The sequence below is a fragment of the Colletotrichum aenigma genome, assembly GCF_013390185.1.
Source record: "Colletotrichum aenigma strain Cg56 chromosome Unknown KSG_Cg56_contig03, whole genome shotgun sequence".
NCBI classification, from domain to species: Eukaryota; Fungi; Ascomycota; class Sordariomycetes; order Glomerellales; family Glomerellaceae; genus Colletotrichum; species Colletotrichum aenigma.
Window position 1 is genome coordinate 135,784 of NW_023500909.1, and position 15,946 is coordinate 151,729.

General features: G+C 54.4%; 5 protein-coding genes across 5 annotated transcripts; 2 read left to right on the forward strand and 3 right to left on the reverse strand.

Annotated features, from left to right (window-relative positions):
* Positions 1 to 111: 111 nt before the first annotated feature.
* Positions 112 to 3,357, forward strand: CGCA056_v003981 (Beta-galactosidase; the record flags this gene model as incomplete). Its single annotated transcript, XM_037319237.1, has 3 exons — positions 112 to 691; positions 750 to 2,139; positions 2,202 to 3,357. 3 exons carry the CDS (start codon positions 112 to 114, stop codon positions 3,355 to 3,357), a joined length of 3,126 nt encoding a protein of 1,041 aa, XP_037180771.1.
* Positions 3,358 to 5,339: 1,982 nt separating this feature from the next.
* On the reverse strand, positions 5,340 to 7,169 carry MFS2-3 (MFS siderochrome iron transporter 1; the record flags this gene model as incomplete). Its single annotated transcript, XM_037319238.1, has 2 exons — positions 5,340 to 6,879; positions 6,940 to 7,169. The coding sequence occupies 2 exons, from the start codon at positions 7,167 to 7,169 to the stop codon at positions 5,340 to 5,342; spliced, it is 1,770 nt and encodes a 589-aa protein (XP_037181910.1).
* A 760-nt stretch (positions 7,170 to 7,929) lies between these two features.
* CGCA056_v003983 (uncharacterized protein) lies at positions 7,930 to 9,570 on the reverse strand (the record flags this gene model as incomplete). The annotated part of the gene is made up of 4 exons (XM_037319239.1): positions 7,930 to 8,277; positions 8,345 to 8,636; positions 8,687 to 9,119; positions 9,225 to 9,570. The coding sequence occupies 4 exons, from the start codon at positions 9,568 to 9,570 to the stop codon at positions 7,930 to 7,932; spliced, it is 1,419 nt and encodes a 472-aa protein (XP_037180769.1).
* A 1,115-nt stretch (positions 9,571 to 10,685) lies between these two features.
* Positions 10,686 to 13,053, reverse strand: CGCA056_v003984 (uncharacterized protein; the record flags this gene model as incomplete). The annotated part of the gene is made up of 5 exons (XM_037319240.1): positions 10,686 to 10,984; positions 11,035 to 11,327; positions 11,374 to 12,540; positions 12,589 to 12,643; positions 12,999 to 13,053. The coding sequence occupies 5 exons, from the start codon at positions 13,051 to 13,053 to the stop codon at positions 10,686 to 10,688; spliced, it is 1,869 nt and encodes a 622-aa protein (XP_037180776.1).
* A 1,119-nt stretch (positions 13,054 to 14,172) lies between these two features.
* Positions 14,173 to 14,538, forward strand: CGCA056_v003985 (NADH-ubiquinone oxidoreductase 19.3 kDa subunit; the record flags this gene model as incomplete). The annotated part of the gene is made up of 1 exon (XM_037319241.1): positions 14,173 to 14,538. The coding sequence occupies one exon, from the start codon at positions 14,173 to 14,175 to the stop codon at positions 14,536 to 14,538; it is 366 nt and encodes a 121-aa protein (XP_037180775.1).
* Positions 14,539 to 15,946: the final 1,408 nt, after the last annotated feature.

The following is a 15,946-nucleotide window of genomic DNA, read 5'->3' on the forward strand; positions in this document are numbered from 1 at the left end:
GTCTTTGTCGTCGTCGTCGTCGTCGTCGTCGTCGTCCTTCCTCTCTGACACGCCCTTGGCCGTTCAATCCGTCTACCAAGCCATCGTTACCCCTCCTCCGAAACCGCCACGATGGGCCCCCAAAGCTTACCCCTCCAAGCCAAGGAGGGCGTCCACGACTACGAAAACCCTGAGGTGTTCCGTCGCAATACCCTCCCCCCTCGCGCATACTTCATTCCTGAGACCTCCATACTCCTCAATGGCGTTTGGGACTTCCACTACGCTGGCACTCCTGGCGAGGCCCCGTTGCCCGACGACAAGGACGACAAGTGGGAAACCATCAACGTCCCCGGACACTGGCAGCTTCAAGGCCATGACTACCCGTGGTACACCAACACCCAGTTCCCTATCCCCGTCGACCCGCCCTACGTTCCCAGCGAGAACCCCACCGGCACATACAGACGCACCTTCCACGTCCCCTCCACATGGGACGAGAAGTCTCAATTGCGCTTGAGATTCGACGGTGTCGACAGCGCCTATCACATCTGGGTCAACGGCGTCCTCATTGGTTTCGCCCAGGGCTCGCGCAACGCTTCCGAGTTCGACGTCACGAGCATTCTCAACCGGGATGGCCCCAACGAGGTCTTCGTGAGAGTCTACCAATGGTCTGACGCCACCTACATCGAGGACCAGGACCAGTGGTGGCTTTCCGGTATGGAACCCTTACCCCTGCTCATGTCCTCTTTCTTTCCTCTAACCAATTGGCATAGGTATCTTCCGCGATGTCACCCTCTTGGCCGTGCCTGAGCCTTCCAGAATCGAAGACTTCTTCCTTCGCACCGACCTAGACGACAAGTACGAGAATGCCACCCTTCTCGCCACCGTCGACGTCAAGGCCGCCGAAAAGGGCACCGTCAAGCTCACTCTCAGCGAGCTGGGCAAGAACGGCGGCGCCGTGATTGTCACCAAGGAGGCCGAAGTCAACGCCAACGACTCCAAGGTCGAGCTCAGCATCCCCGTCACAAACCCCAAGAAGTGGACTGCTGAGACGCCCTACCTCTACCGCGCCGAGATCACCTTCGCCTCTCATACAGTCTTCCAGAACATTGGCTTCCGCAAGGTCGAGCTCAAGAACGGACTGATCTCTGTCAACGGTACCCCTATCCGCATCCGCGGTACCAACCGCCACGAGCACCACGCCCACTTCGGTCGCGCTGTTCCCCTCGACTACGCCAAGCGCGACCTTCTCCTAATGAAGACTCACAACATCAACTCCCTGCGATGCTCACACTACCCCCCTCACCCCAAGCTCTTCGAGCTTGCCGACGAGCTCGGTTTGTGGGTCATGGACGAGGCCGATCTCGAGTGCCACGGCTTCTACGACTGCATCGCTCGTCCGCAGGACGTTCAGGAGGAGGCCGACTACGAGGAGCGCAAGGCCGTCACCTTCCCCAAGGCTGGCAAGTACACCAGCGAGAACCCCATCTGGCGCGAGGCCTACCTTGACCGTATGGTCCAGCTGGTTCAGCGTGATAAGAACCACACTAGCATCATCATGTGGTCTCTCGGTAACGAGGCATTCTACGGCGAGAACCATAAGGTCATGTACCACTACGCCAAGAAGTTTGACCCCGGCCGTCCGATTCACTACGAGGGAGATGTCAATGCCGAGACCGCCGACATGTTCTCTTACATGTACCCTCCCATTGACCGCTTGACGCGTCTCGTCACAACCGAGCAAGTCAAAGAAGACGGCAAGTTTGACAAGCCAGTCATTCTGTGCGAGTACGGACACGCCATGGGCAACGGCCCTGGTGGCCTGGACGACTACATTGAGGTTTTTGAGAAGTTCCCTCGTCTCCAGGGTGGCTACATCTGGGAATGGGCCAACCACGGTATCTGGAAGGAAGATCCCGACGGCAAGAAGTACTACGCATATGGCGGAGACTTTGGCGAGCGTCCTCACGACGGAACCTTCGTCATGGATGGTCTTCTTCACAGCACCCATGACCCTACTCCTGGTCTGATTGAGCTGAAGAAGGCTTACCAGCCTCTCTCCCTCTCTGTTGAAGAGAACAAGCTAGTCATCTGGAACAAGTACGACTACGTTGGCGTCGACCACCTCTCCGCCTCCTACAAGGTGGAGGAGTTGGGTGAGAAGTAAGTCAACTACTACCTGCGCCTAACGCACCGAAGCCATAGTACTAACGATTGGACCATAGCTCTGCTCTCCTCGCCGCTGGCAACCTCGAGGTTCCCACGATCGCCGCTGGCGAGACGGCCAAGGTCGATCTGCCGTCCTCCCTTTCGAGCATTAAATCTGACAAGGAGGTCTACATCACCATCACCTTCCGTCTGAAGGACTCTACCAACTGGGCGGAGCCCGCTCACGAGATTGCCTGGATTCAGCACAAGCTGTCCGGCGTCGCCCTCGTTCCCAAACTCGGTCACGATACGCTCAGCTCCAAGCTGCAGGTCAAGCAAGTTCGCTCAACAGCAACCATCTCCGGTTCCGACTTCACCTTCACATTTGACACAGCCCGCGGCTACCTTACCTCTTGGACTGCCGCCGGAGTGCCGCTCCTCGAGAAGGATGCGTCCACTAATGCCGCTATTTCTCCCAACTTCTGGAGAGCGCCTACCGACAATGACAAGCCCAATGACGTACCCTACTGGGTCCGTTATGGCGTCAACGCCTTCGATAGTACTCTGCGTTCTCTCAAGATCAACGAGTCTGCTGAGAAGGTGGAGATCATTGCAACCACCTATCTCAGCCCTCGCATCTTGGATTGGGGCTGGAATACTGTGACCACCTATACTATTGACGCTGCCGGTCGTCTTTCCATTGCCGTCGACCTGAAGCCAAGAGGCATCAAGCCTACGCACATCCCCCGCGTTGGTCTCAACCTCAGCCTGCCCAAGGCTCTTAACAACGTCAAGTACCTTGCCCTTGGCCCAGGCGAGTCATACCCCGACAAGAAGTCCAGTCAGCGCCTCGGCGTATACCAGGCGACCGTTCCGGAGCTGCACCAGCACTACGATGTGCCTCAGGAGGGCGGCAACCATCTGGAGACCCGCTATGTAAAGCTCACCGAGGGCTACGGCCGCGGTATCCGCGCCACCCCGGCTGATGCTGCGCTCTGGTCTGAGGAGGAGTGGCGCCAGTTCAGTTTCCAGGTCAGCCACTACAAGACCGAGACTGTCCAAAACGCCGCGCACCCGTGCGATCTCTTTGAGGAGGACGCCACCCTCCTGCGTCTTGACGCCCGCGTTGCCGGTGTAGGCACCGCTGCTTGTGGTCCCAACGTCCGTGAAGATCTCAAGGTGCATGTAGGAGACTTCAAGTTCGCCTTCGTGTTGGAGCGCGTTGGTTTTTGATGGGCCGATGATGACTGAAGCGAAACTTTGCTAGAAGGGCCGCCGAGCCCTATGAATGTTCATGGCTAGAACTAGTGATGGCACGAAACGTTATGATGATGCATCTTTGAGACGAATGACCACGTGACGACGACGATGACAGAGACGGAACGTCTGTGGAAAGCTGCCTGGTTTTGATGCTTCGGAGAGAGACGACAAAGATGTCATCCACTTTTTTGCGTGGAGGACATGACTCGGCGTTCGGGATGTGCAGAAACACTACTTCTGTTGCCCCGCACTCTACCACGGCCACAGAAGGACATCTCGTCTCCGGAATTCCCGCAACTGGCCGGTTGGCCCAATGGCAAGGCGTCTGACTACGATTCATCGTGACATCAGGAGATTCTGGGTTCGACCCCCAGGCTGGTCAATCTTTTTTGCATTTTCACGTCATCTTCACTTTTGCGAGGCATGAAAGCAAGTCCAACGATATGAATGTGATCTAGGGTAGACTGAATTCTAAGGCCAGCCTAATGATAATGGGACATCACATCGAAGTACATGTTTGCCCCAAGCTTGCACAGGCTTGCGAACGCGCTACTACCTTCTCTGAGCCGCCTGCGCATTTGCAATTATTTGAGCAGTGCGGGCTGCCGCATGTTCGTATGCCCAGTGTTCGACCAACCATACTGTGAATCCAGTAACAGCCACCATTGTTTCCCACCTCTCCCCGAAAACGCCAATCAGCCCTGTTCCGAAGAAGGTAATCTTGGGCCCCGCATTTAACACAGCAACGATCTCGCCGCCGTCGGAGCTGTAACCGACTGGTCTGTTCCTTCGCTTGCCCCCAGCACTGGGATTGAGGTTTGTTATCCGAACAAGCTCGTGTGCGGGTTGGCGTCTCCACCAATCGCGTGCCCTGCGCTCCTTGACCTTCGTCGCTCTCCATTCGAATGTCTCCGTCACCCCGTTGATGTTCATCTTGAACGGCAAGCACCGGATGTTGCCGTCTCGGTCTCGCTTGAAGCGGTTGAGACTGGTGACTTCTTGATAGTACTCTTGCAAATCCCCAGCAGGGGGGAGCTTGAACAACAAGGGGCCCCACTGACTTCCAGAAACCGTCGCCATTGCAGGGCTGTGTGCGTGAGGTCCGTCATGGAGGTCAAAATAAAATCTGTCAGATCCCTTGAAGTTGCTGGTCCAATAGTGGTGGGTTGTGGGAACAAAGGTTCCATTATGGCAGTGCACACTGTACAGAGGCCTATCTGGTGAAAGGCCCAGGAGGTAGTGTCCCTGCGCGCGTCGGCGTCGCCACCGGTGTACCCTTGGTCCTTCCACGGTATACCCGCAGAATGACGGCGGGAACTTGGCCAATGTTCCTGTTGAGCTGTGGGAATGGGACCTGTGGGGATGGGCACCGCCATCAACGCCGACGGCTTGCTCTTGGTGCGTGTTGTCACTTGTAGCCATGGCGTGTGTTGGTGGTGGCAGGTGCAGATACTAGTAAGGAAGGCCTAGGGTAGAGGCGAAGATGAAATAAAATACCACAAACGGTGGAAGAGAGTCAAGGAGATTGCTTCATAGGACTGGAGAGGTCGGCTGTAGGTTTGATGTTGTGATGTGCGATGGAGGGAGAAGAAGGGCGGGAGAAGTGCAGCACAAATCAGGGATTATACGCCTTCCTTAAGGTACCTTACCCAGGCAGGCAGGGTAGGATAGACGGCTTCCCAGACGCAGATGGCGCGAGGCAGGTAGGAGGTAGGTCCGAGGAAAGCCTCATCGGGAGCAAGACCGTCCCTCCCAACTGCACAGCTGAAGATACGGTATGGCAGGTGCGTAAGGTAGACTTGGGAAAGCCGCCGCATCGGATGCGCTGGAGTCGAGTGCATGGAGGAGCACGCACTGCAATCCATAGGTATCTTCCATGCCTGCTTGCCCAAACATTGCTGTCTACCTCAGGTATCTCAAGGTGCTTTGGTTTCATACACTGGTACTGGAAATCATCAGCTGCGCCTACCGCCCTTGGCCTTCTTGACGTCAATATCCCGCCAGAACAGCACCGAAATCCACGCAGCCGCAAGAATGGATGTTCCCGCGATGAATATGACCCGCTGCGTCTCTCCATACGCCCGGTCGATCGCCATCCTGGCCTCGCTTCCGTCCGCGTACGAGGACTGCACCTCCAGACTCCCGTAGATACTGTCGAGCTTCGTGAGCTCCGACGAGGGCAGGTGCGCCGCCAGCTTCTTCCGGAACAGCCCGGTCCATATCGCTGTTGCGATGGCAGAGCCCGCCCCCTTGCCGCACGCCACGATCGTCGTCTCCACCGCCAGCAGAGCGGGAGTATGCGCGTGCGACACGGCCATGAGCGTTAGTTGCTCGATCGGGTACATGACGCCGTTACCGAACGAGATAAGGATCTGGCACAAGATCATGACGCCAACGGATGGGTTGGGGATGTGCAGGCCCACCATGAGGCCTTCGCCGAGGATGTAAAGGGGGACTCCGAGGAGGAGGGCGTAGTATTTGATGCGGCCGTTGTACCGCAACGCCACCCCGAGGAGCAGGTTCGAGACGGAGGCGCCAACCATCTCAATGTTGTTGATGTAGGTGGCATTCGTGACAGACTGGTGGAACTCAACGATGAGCATGGAGTAGATGTATGCTGCGACCACGCCGTCGGACGTATACAGCGTTCCGGCCAGCAAGTTGGTGAACACCACAGTCCGGTCCGTGAGAAGGTGCCATGGGAGAAATGTGACAGGGGCGAGATACTTCTCGTACATCAGGAATCCCACAATCATCAGAACGCCGATGACGATGAAGGAGATGATCATCGGCGAACCCCAGCCTTGGGACTGGTACGAGTAGATGCTGATTGCCAGCAACAAGAAGCAAAGACCCGAAGCCAGAAGCAGCAGTCCGATGACGTCGAACTCCTTGCAGTAGTGAATAAAATTCTCCTGCCAAGTCTGCTTGTGGATTGGCCTCGAAATAAGCCCGGCGTCCCGCGCCTGCTTGTCGTACTTGAACATCAAGTACAGCAGAGGCAGGGAGCAAATCGGGATCAGAATCGCCCAGATGCCGAATCCCCACCTGAAGCCAATGGTGTCCAGGACACTCTCCGCTGCCGGACCGCACGCCCATATCGACAGGAGTGACGGAGTTGCGAGGACGCCCATGACGAAGGCCCGGTGTCGCATGGGGATGGCATCGGCGATGAGGATGGTGAAGCTAAACTGGATGCCAAAGAAGCCAATGTAGTAAAATACCTGCGCTGCGCAGTACGTCTCGACGTTCTGGCAAGCGGCCATCATGACAGCGCTGACGGTCGTGAACAGCACCATCGAGGCCATGCACTGGGGCCTTCCCCAGAGGTCCAGGAGCTTCGCATACGGCAGCTTGATGATGCCGCTAGTGACATTGGCCACGACCGCTGTTGTTGCTGTAAGAGCATGCTGGCTGAAGTCGCTCGTGACATACGGGGTCAAGACTTTGAAAATGCCAGAGGAAAAGCCCAGCGTGAAGTTGTAGAACCAGACGCTGGTGAGAGTCAGCCAAAGTGCTTATTCTGAAGAATTCTAGAATTGAGAGAAGGGTTACACTGTAATCAAGATAACCAGCTGGCGGGTGCTGAGAATCTGTTGAAGCGGTCCGATTTCCTCCTTTTCAGACTCCACCGCGGTGTCTTTCTCGGTGTCGTAGTCCTTCTGGTCGTCTTTGACGCTTGAGTCCTCGCTCGCCGAACCAACGGCGGTAGCTACCGACGGCTCCCGCTTTGTGGCGTTCTCCGTCGTGGAGACCGCGCGGCCGCTATCGCAGGGGGCCGTCATGGTCGTCAAAGATTTGGCGAGCGCCCCTGCTTGGAGTGTGCTGACTCGGGGTTTGTGGAGGGGGAAAACCGAGCAAGCGCGGCGTTTACAAGATCATGTCCAAAGAGGATTGTTCTTCAACCGGATACGAATAAAATCCAAGTTTACGATAACTCAAAGAAAGAGATACGTCGCCTTGTAAGGCACAGCTTCGGCACTGGAAAGATTTTGACAAGCCCCTGATTTCGGGGCTTTGACGCGTCGTACTGTTGCTTCCTGGATAGTGCTCCTTTTAATAGCGCCCAATCAACGACACCAGGTACCGCTGGTGGAGCGAGTCAGGGGCCTTTACAGCGGTTGAGCCACGCTGTAAACGCGTTCTTTATTGGAATGTCTTGCCGAGACGGGAGATTGCAATGTTGTAGTGAGACAGCTACAGCTCTAACCGATTGCGAGCTTGCGATGAAGACTTCGGCCTGGAGTCTTTGAACGAGGTGAGTGACTGGTGGCATCGTTGGCAGCGAAGCTTTACATTCGACAACTCGGTTGAGTGATTAAAGGGATAAAGCAGAAACTGTCGCTTGGCTTTTTCTGCCTATGTAGCAGTGGAAAGTAATTTCCGCTGGTGAGACAACTCGCTGTAGGGACCTTCCGCTCCTGCCTGTTTTAGGGGCGCCGATGCCAGCGCCGGCCGAAAAGGTGTTGCCGGTCGGAAGTGTGGGGGGCCACTCCCGGGACATCCTCCGAGATTTGAGCCGCCACATGCGGGACACGGCAGCATTCAAGTAAAATCCGGTCGCAGCCAGTCAAACGTGTCCATGAGGTCAAAGTTGAAGTCCAGCTGCGCAGACACGTCCCAGCTTGCGATGTCCACGGGAAGAGCATTGCCGACGGCGCCCGTGTCATTCAGTGCGTGGTCGAGTACGTGCTGGATTACGACTTTGCAGTCGGCGCAGAGGTCTGCGTTCGGGGCTGATGGCTTGACCCAGGATAGGAATCCTACCAGCAGACTGAGCTGTTGGATGATGTTGGAGCGGGAGGGTTTGGGATTTTGAGGGTCACCGGTGGGTGTAGGCCGGAGAAGCTCCAGGCATAGAACACCTCCGCCCGGAGCGGCGTACGCCATTACCTGCGATCAAAGTCAGAATCATCAAGAGAGGGGATTACTAATTCTCAGAAAGAATGATTGAACTCACCAGCCACATGAAGTCCCAATGCAACGGGGTAAACCGATCCATGTTGGTCCAGAACATGACGGCAGTCGACACCATCTCGAAGCTAACCCGCAACAGGTCATCGTTGTTCGTATGGCCCCCACGAAAGAGCAGTTGTTCGACGAAGAACAGATTTTGCAGGTGCTCCAGGTGCACAACCATCAGCGTGTAGAGCGTACCGTCGTTCAGTGTCGAATTCTTCACCTCCGCGGTGTTCAACCGCATCGCTGACGGCAGCTGAGCATAAGCCTGCAGCTGTCGCTCTTTGATGCCCCTGAAAAGCAGTCAGCATCACACTCTCAAGACCTACGAGATATCACCTACATCAAAATTTGCAGCGCTGGAACTACCACGGGTCTGACTGCCAGAGCGATCTCAAATATGTCATCACGGATCATGGAGAAGCACACACGGGCGCGCAGGTTACCGACAGGTGGAAGGGCGCCATCTCTATTCCACCCGTGGCTGTCAAGGGCCTCTGCTGCCGCTTTTCGGGTGGTCTCGTCCGCCAACAAGTCCTCGTCCCGAAGAGCAAGTGGCAAGGGTGTCGAAGTAAACTTGCCGCACAAAAGAGGCGGACGACCCGTGAAGGTAGATCCTGCTTTGTCGCTGTGAAAGACGTGGCCAAACAACCTTCGCCGCAGTTCGGACGCGAGAGTTGGCACATACGGCTGATTTGGCGCGCTGTCGTCGATGTGAAGCCCGAGAGATGTCAAGAGAGTCACGCACTCTCCGTGAGATTGCCAGCACGAAAGGCCTACGATCGCAGATCAGCCATAAAACTTCTCAAGTATTGGTGGAAAGGCGACAATGTCTCCTAGACTTTTCGACAGCAAGAATAACAGGCGAGTTGAGAACTTACTGGCATCTCCATCAGCGACAGAGTCAACAATTCCCCGCTTGTAATGGAGGTAGACCGACAACGTATTCCCCGCCTTTGAGGCCGTGGCCCTAGCGAGCAGAACGCAATCATTGAGACATTTCCTCAAGACTGCTGCAGGCTTCACTGTCTTTGGTGTGTTCTTGACTCCCCGCGAACCAAGAAACCAGTACGTGAAGAGCAAGCCAAGAGTTTCCCAGCGGGTATTTTCTCCTGAAAACTGGTCAATATAGCGGTTGCCGTCCGGTTCATCTTCCACAAAGACTTTGGATGTGTTCATGCAAATGGCTTCTGCCAAGTCTGATAGCTTCGCCGCGTTGTGATCCATCGTCTCAAACAGCCTGCCATGGTGGTGATAAAAGCGGTCGAGGGCGCGTGGCGCAATCAGCTGGAAAGCAATGTCACACTCGTTGAAGTGGGAGCCAAATAAAACTTGCGCATCCTCTCTTCGAGGGATACTTTGGAGAACAGAAATGCATGTCTTTAAAACTGCATCTGACACTCGTTTGTGTTCTGGTTCTGTGTTGGGTGTGTTGATACCGCTTCTGCGTGCCCTGCTTGTAAGTTGGGGTTGGAAAGGCGACAGAGCGTCCCGCGTTTCTTCGTATATGCCGAGATAGGAAGTGAAGCCAAGAAACCCAGGGGATTGCGTGTCGACCGGGCTGTTTATTTCGGGACTGTTGCGTTCCTTCTCAGAACGATCGCGAGTCTCGGTGATTGAGCGACGGCGGGTCCGGGCCCCGGGGCTGGCTGAAGTAGGCGACGCACTCCTTATTCTCCGCCCAACACGCTGCCGAGTCGTCGATGCAGGCGGCTCGGAATCCTCGGTCTCATAGTTACACGGCTCTCCCGGCCTTCTCCGTCTTCGACAGCTGCTGCAGACTGGGCGAGCGCGGTCGCAGGCAACCTTGCGCCGATGACATGGGCCGCAGGCGTGCGGCCGTCCATTTCTTCGGCGAGTATTCGGCGAACTGGGCGTGACCATAGGCATGTCGACTTTCGGCGATTCGATTTGGGCAAGAAAAGAAAAAGGCAAGACCTGCTACAAGATTAGAAGAAAAGCCGGTTTGCTTCTTGACCTCGGTGCCGAGAACGTGGTGTGTTGGTGAGCGGGAAGAAATTTCGGGGTCGGCCTCGGCTGAACTGACTAAGGCCCACTAGTTCGGTGCCGAACTTTGGCTTTGCCGTGCCGAGAATCAGCGATGACATGCACACCTAGCTGACAGTCCTGATGAACAGGTTTGGGCAAGAGCTTCTGCTTTTATCCATTTGTCAGAGTATCAAGTGAGTTGGGTGGCTAACCTTCCATGATCATGAAGCCGACCAACATATTCCACGCTCCCATCCCGTGATGCCGCCAAATACCGAAAAATACACGATGCCAAAGTGCAAGCAACCGGCAACCTATGCAACAATTTTGCTTCGCAAACCGCTCAAACGCCCTTATATGTCCCTGTACTGACGCACAAACTCATGCAATTCCACGAGAGACTCGTGGCCAACCTTTTGCATGTACGCCGAACTCCGATCCCCAGAGATGGCGACTTTGATGATCTGCTTCGCTGCCCAGCAGAGCTCAGTGTTGTATCTGACCATGCCGCTCTTTTCGAATACGTTGGGATCCATGCGGCCTTGTATGGTCTCCCACATCGCCTCCCACCTGGAGATGGCGCGGGAGAGATTCCGGGTGCTGGGGCCCAGGACGCCCATCAAGTTTGCCGTGAGCACCATGCCATTGATACCTGCAAATCGTCAGCTTCAAAGTACCACTTAAACGGTCGAGTTACCATACCAAAGATAAGAATTTGTAGGTCCGTCGCATTAATGTCTTGAAAGGGGAAGCTCCCCATGCCGTTCCAAGTATCGCTCATCAACGCATCCATGCAGTGCTTAAGTGATACTATCCTCCTAGCAGGATTGAACCCCTTGGTATTGGCAATTTCATAATACTCCTCTGCATTGCTGGCATCCCATAGTTCTAGCGGACAGGGGAGATCGCACGTTATCTCTGAGGTGGAGATCATGGACGGAACGTTGAACATGCCAGTTTGTTGCCAGTCTGCCAAAGCCATCCAAGTTGCCAGCCTGTAATCGTTAGATCGACTAAAACTCCGGATAAGACACGACCTACCTGATGCGAGACTCGTTCCGCACAAATTCATCGTACTGAAATAGCGGCGCATGCCTCGTCTGAGCCAGCCCAAGACAACGCACGGCCTGGACCAACACCGGAAGTCTTTGCGTGCGGTTCTTCCGCCGCGTTGCCATGTCGTTTCGGAAGAACTGCACACTATGAATCATGACCGCTGCTTGAAGGCTCGCCTCCAGCTCAGGGGTCCACTCAGGCGTCACGCCGTTCGGGATCATCCTATGGAGCCTTCTGAAGATGTACTCCTCGATGAGACTCAGATAGGCCCGGGCAGCCAGAGCGTCATCGCTGGGCGGTGATCTCAAGGCGCCGGAGACAGCAACAGCAATGAGGAGCTCTTTCGTCGTCCGGTCCGTGCCAAAGTCTGGCCGGTGCAGGATGGGAAAGTCGATGTGGCTCACGCGGAAGTACGTGGCAGCAAACACGCAGAGATTCTCCGCCGAGAAGACGGAAGTCGCAGCAACGCGGTCAAAGGCTCCGTCATACCACGGGTCGCAGATCTTCAGTGCATGGTGGAGCTCTTCAAGTTCAGAGACGATCATGGCTGCCCGCGACTCGAATATTGCCGGGTCGTATGATGAAGTTGGTGTATGTATCAGCGACGCTGTCAGTCCGGACGTTTCCGCGAGCCCGGACATGGCATAAAGGTAGTCAATTGACTCGGGGACGAAACCAGTTGCAAAAGGGTACGGTAGGAAGGCAGCAAAGTCATGGTCGATAGACAAGCTCGGAGGGAACGGGGCAGGCACCACCGGTCTCATACTCGAATCAAGCCCGTCGCCTTCAGTCCTGGCGGCTGCTTCACTAGCGAGAAATTCGAGAATGTTTTCCGAGTTTGGGTTGGTGAGGCCGAGGAGGAAGGCGACTGTGATCTTTGTACGGTCCTTGTCGTTGTTGCTGGTGGGAGTACCGACGGCTGTTGACGAAGCCGAGGAATCCGTCGCAACGGACGGCGCGTCTTCGAGCCTGTGGTAGGTACATGCTAGCTTGCGAGAGACGCAGCGCTCGCATGGATCGGATGTGTCGCATGATTGTTTGCTGTGGAAGCAAGCATCGCACGCCCGGGGCTTTTGGCCGCGCTTGAGAATGGGGATGGCTTCATGGTCTTTTTTGTTCGGGCAGTGAATAGTATGCTTGCGGCAGACGTCGCTGTGCTGGTTTAGAAAAATGGTTCTAGAAGAAGATCGTCAAACATACCGTCTAGCAAACGACTTTTCGCAGTAAGGGCACTTATAGCTTGCGCCTTCGATATCTGGAAAGGTGTGAGCGTCACGAACACCGAGATAGCATGTGAAGATGATGGCAGATGAGATGAACGGTTCACACTCGACTTCAGCTGGCAAGTCGATGACTGAACCTGAGCTACAAGGGATGAATGATGTCCACAAAATTATGAAGGCAGCCAAACCACATCAGGATAGCAAAAAACAAGCCCAGTTCAGGGGGGCTCGCGAATGGCCTCATGATCTCGAGAACAAAAGTCCCCCAATTGAGACGCAATTATTGCCCATCACGCCCGGAACTAACCGATAGAAGAGAGACCAGATCGCAGAACTTACGTGTGGATTCGTGCCGTCGCAAATGAGCGCTCCGCTGATACTGCTTACCGCAGGTCGCGCAGGTGTACCCGCGGCCGCCGGCGCCAACGACATACTCCGGCATCTCGGGTCGCAGTAGGCTCCCGAGGCCCAACGCTGATAGACTGGGAGATCAATCGAAATCGGGCATAGAACCGAGACAGATCACCCGGTGTTTGTTGGTGGGTTTGGACGGAAAGGGCGTGAAGGAATCGTCAACGGGGATGGTGAAAGGAGGTGGGTTTTATCCGAGCTAGTCGGAATCTCGCGGACTGGGCGGACTGCAATTGTCCTTGACGGACCTGGAGTGAAACCCTGGACCTGGGGCCGGACAATCCCACTGCCGGGGTCGTTGGCTGCGACGCCGGTGGGTTTTCACCTTAAATCCAGCGCGATCCACTCCTGACGGTCGGCTGGGCTAAGCCTGATTCGGAAGTCTGGGCATGCCGTGTAAGTTGAGATCATGGGGGCATGAACGGCCATCGGGGACATTAGGAGTGCGGATGAGGTCCTTGAATATTCCGAGAGAGAAATTCTCCCTTTTTTTTTTTTTTTTTTCCACTGAGATTTTCTGGGGACATTTCTGCTGAACATTGATGTTTTTGCGGCGTCAATCTGATTGTTGGATGTCAGTGCTTGTGTTCACTTCGTCTTCACTTGATCAATCGATATTTCGCAAGAGTGTGCTATTTACAAGTCCTATCAATTTCAGTGCATGAGATCCAATCTCTCCTGGTCTTTCCCACGATGTACGGTGTAAATTTGCAAAAAGGTACGTTCGAACGAGCCGCCCGATAAGAGCCTTGGCAAGAGTGAGCAATTCTAAAGTGACAAACAGCGATTTCTCGCCATGCGACGCGAAACATTCTAGCAAAAGCTGGTACTCAGATCAGTCCGGGCATTCCGTTGCTTCCGCAGACATCAGCGCCGACAGAACGCTATCGACGGAACCACACCGACGCCAAAACGAAAGGGGCACCACCTTTCAAGATTCCACCTAAATCAAAGGCATTGGCAAGAAAAGAACCTTCAAATGCCGTTGAATACGCCTTGTAAGCATCTCCTTATTGATTCCTCTTTGGATCTTCTATTGTCCATCATCTGATTTGAGGGGGGCAGAACGACGCTCGATGCGATTGTCAACTGGGCCAGACAAGGCTCCCTTTGGCCCCTGACCTTCGGTCTCGCGTGCTGCGGTGTCGAGATGATGCATGTTTCGATGCCGAGATATGATCAGGATCGACTGGGTATCATCTTTCGCGCGTCTCCTAGACAAGCTGATGTGATGATCGTGGCTGGAACCGTCACAAACAAAATGGCCCCTGCCGTCCGGCAATGCTACGACCAAATGCCGGAGCCGAGATGGGTTATCAGTATGGGCAGTTGCGCAAACGGTGGCGGGTACTATCACTACAGTTATTCGGTGGTCAGAGGAGTTGACCGCATCATCCCCGTGGACATTTTCGTTCCGGGCTGTCCGCCGACGCCCGAAGCGCTGATGTATGGCGTCTTCATGCTTCAGGCTAAGATGAGGAGAACGAAAATTACCAGGATGTGGTATAGAAAGTAGGGGTCCAACTCTGTTGTCCATCATAGAGGCACATGGCGGATACGAGATGTCATGTTGATATCAAAAGAATGGACTACCAACCGCCACGAATCACGGGATGATACTCAACACTTTTTCAGTCTCTATGTGGCATTGTTTCTTGATAATGGCATATCACTGTCTCTAAGCGGCGTACGTACGTGCATTGTTGACCAGGTAAACCACGAAGGCGTCTGCGCTTCGGAGGGCAGCCAATCGCGTAGCTCTTCGACCCTGTTTGAGACCATACATGAAATCGAGCAGTTCTGTCTTCGCAATGGTCATTATTCCCCGAAAAGGATGTTAGAAATAAGGATGCGCAGATGCTCGGTTGGCAACTAAGTTTATTAGGTGCGTGTGAGCGCTTTCAACGTGCGGTCCATTGGAGTGGGTACTATGACCGAGATCTCAATTATCACGAGAACGCCTAATTTTGCTGTGTTTCACGGCTATGTTTCCTGTGCACTTGATTACTCCTGTCGCAAGCGATGGTAGCGACAGCGATGACGAGGATAAGGACGACGAAGAGGACGACGAAGAGGACGACGACGAGGACGACGAGGACGACGAGGACGAGGACAAGGACGACTATAATGAAAACAACGATAACAATAGAAGCGACGAAGACAACGATGGTGTCAAAGTGATTAGAGTATAGCTATAGGAAAAGTAGCCGCTCTAGCGCAGAAAAAATAGGCGGTCTCATCATCATATAACCCATTCGAGAAGTTCGGCCCATTTCGGGCCAGGCGAGATCTGGTGAGCATATGTTTTCCATTGCCACCGGTTTGGCTTGAAGGAACATGCACGTTTTGGTATGCATGTTGTTTGCAAAAGTACTTGGCAGATGCTGCAGTTATATGCAAATACTCAGGCAGATTAGAGAATCATGCCTCAAACCTGTCAGCGAACAATGTCCGTCTGTTGAACAGCTAGGGTGGCACTTGATCGGTTGCCGTTTTCAGCAGTGGCAGCTTACAATGTAAGTACGCGAGCATAGCATGAGCCCCAACTCAGCTACATCACACATGTGTCAAAAACACAAAGCACAGAATGACGTCCAGTTGGCCGGAAGTATTCCTTAGAAAAGAAGAACTCATCAAACTTAGCCAAGTACTCTCGATCTCATTGTCACAAAAGACCCAACGGCTGCAGTGCTGCATCAAGTCAGACACCTTCACGTAAGCTGATGATATTACATGTCCTGATCAACAGCCATCTGAAGTTTTTGTGTGACCTTTGTATGCAATAACGGGGTGGAGTGACCCAAGTTGGCTCGTGCGACATGTGCCACTGGAGAGACCGCAGCAGTGTGTATCACTGATGAACGGAAGGATTCACGGATAAGCCCGCGTTCATAGCCTCGGAGGATGGGTGATGCTTCGAGGCT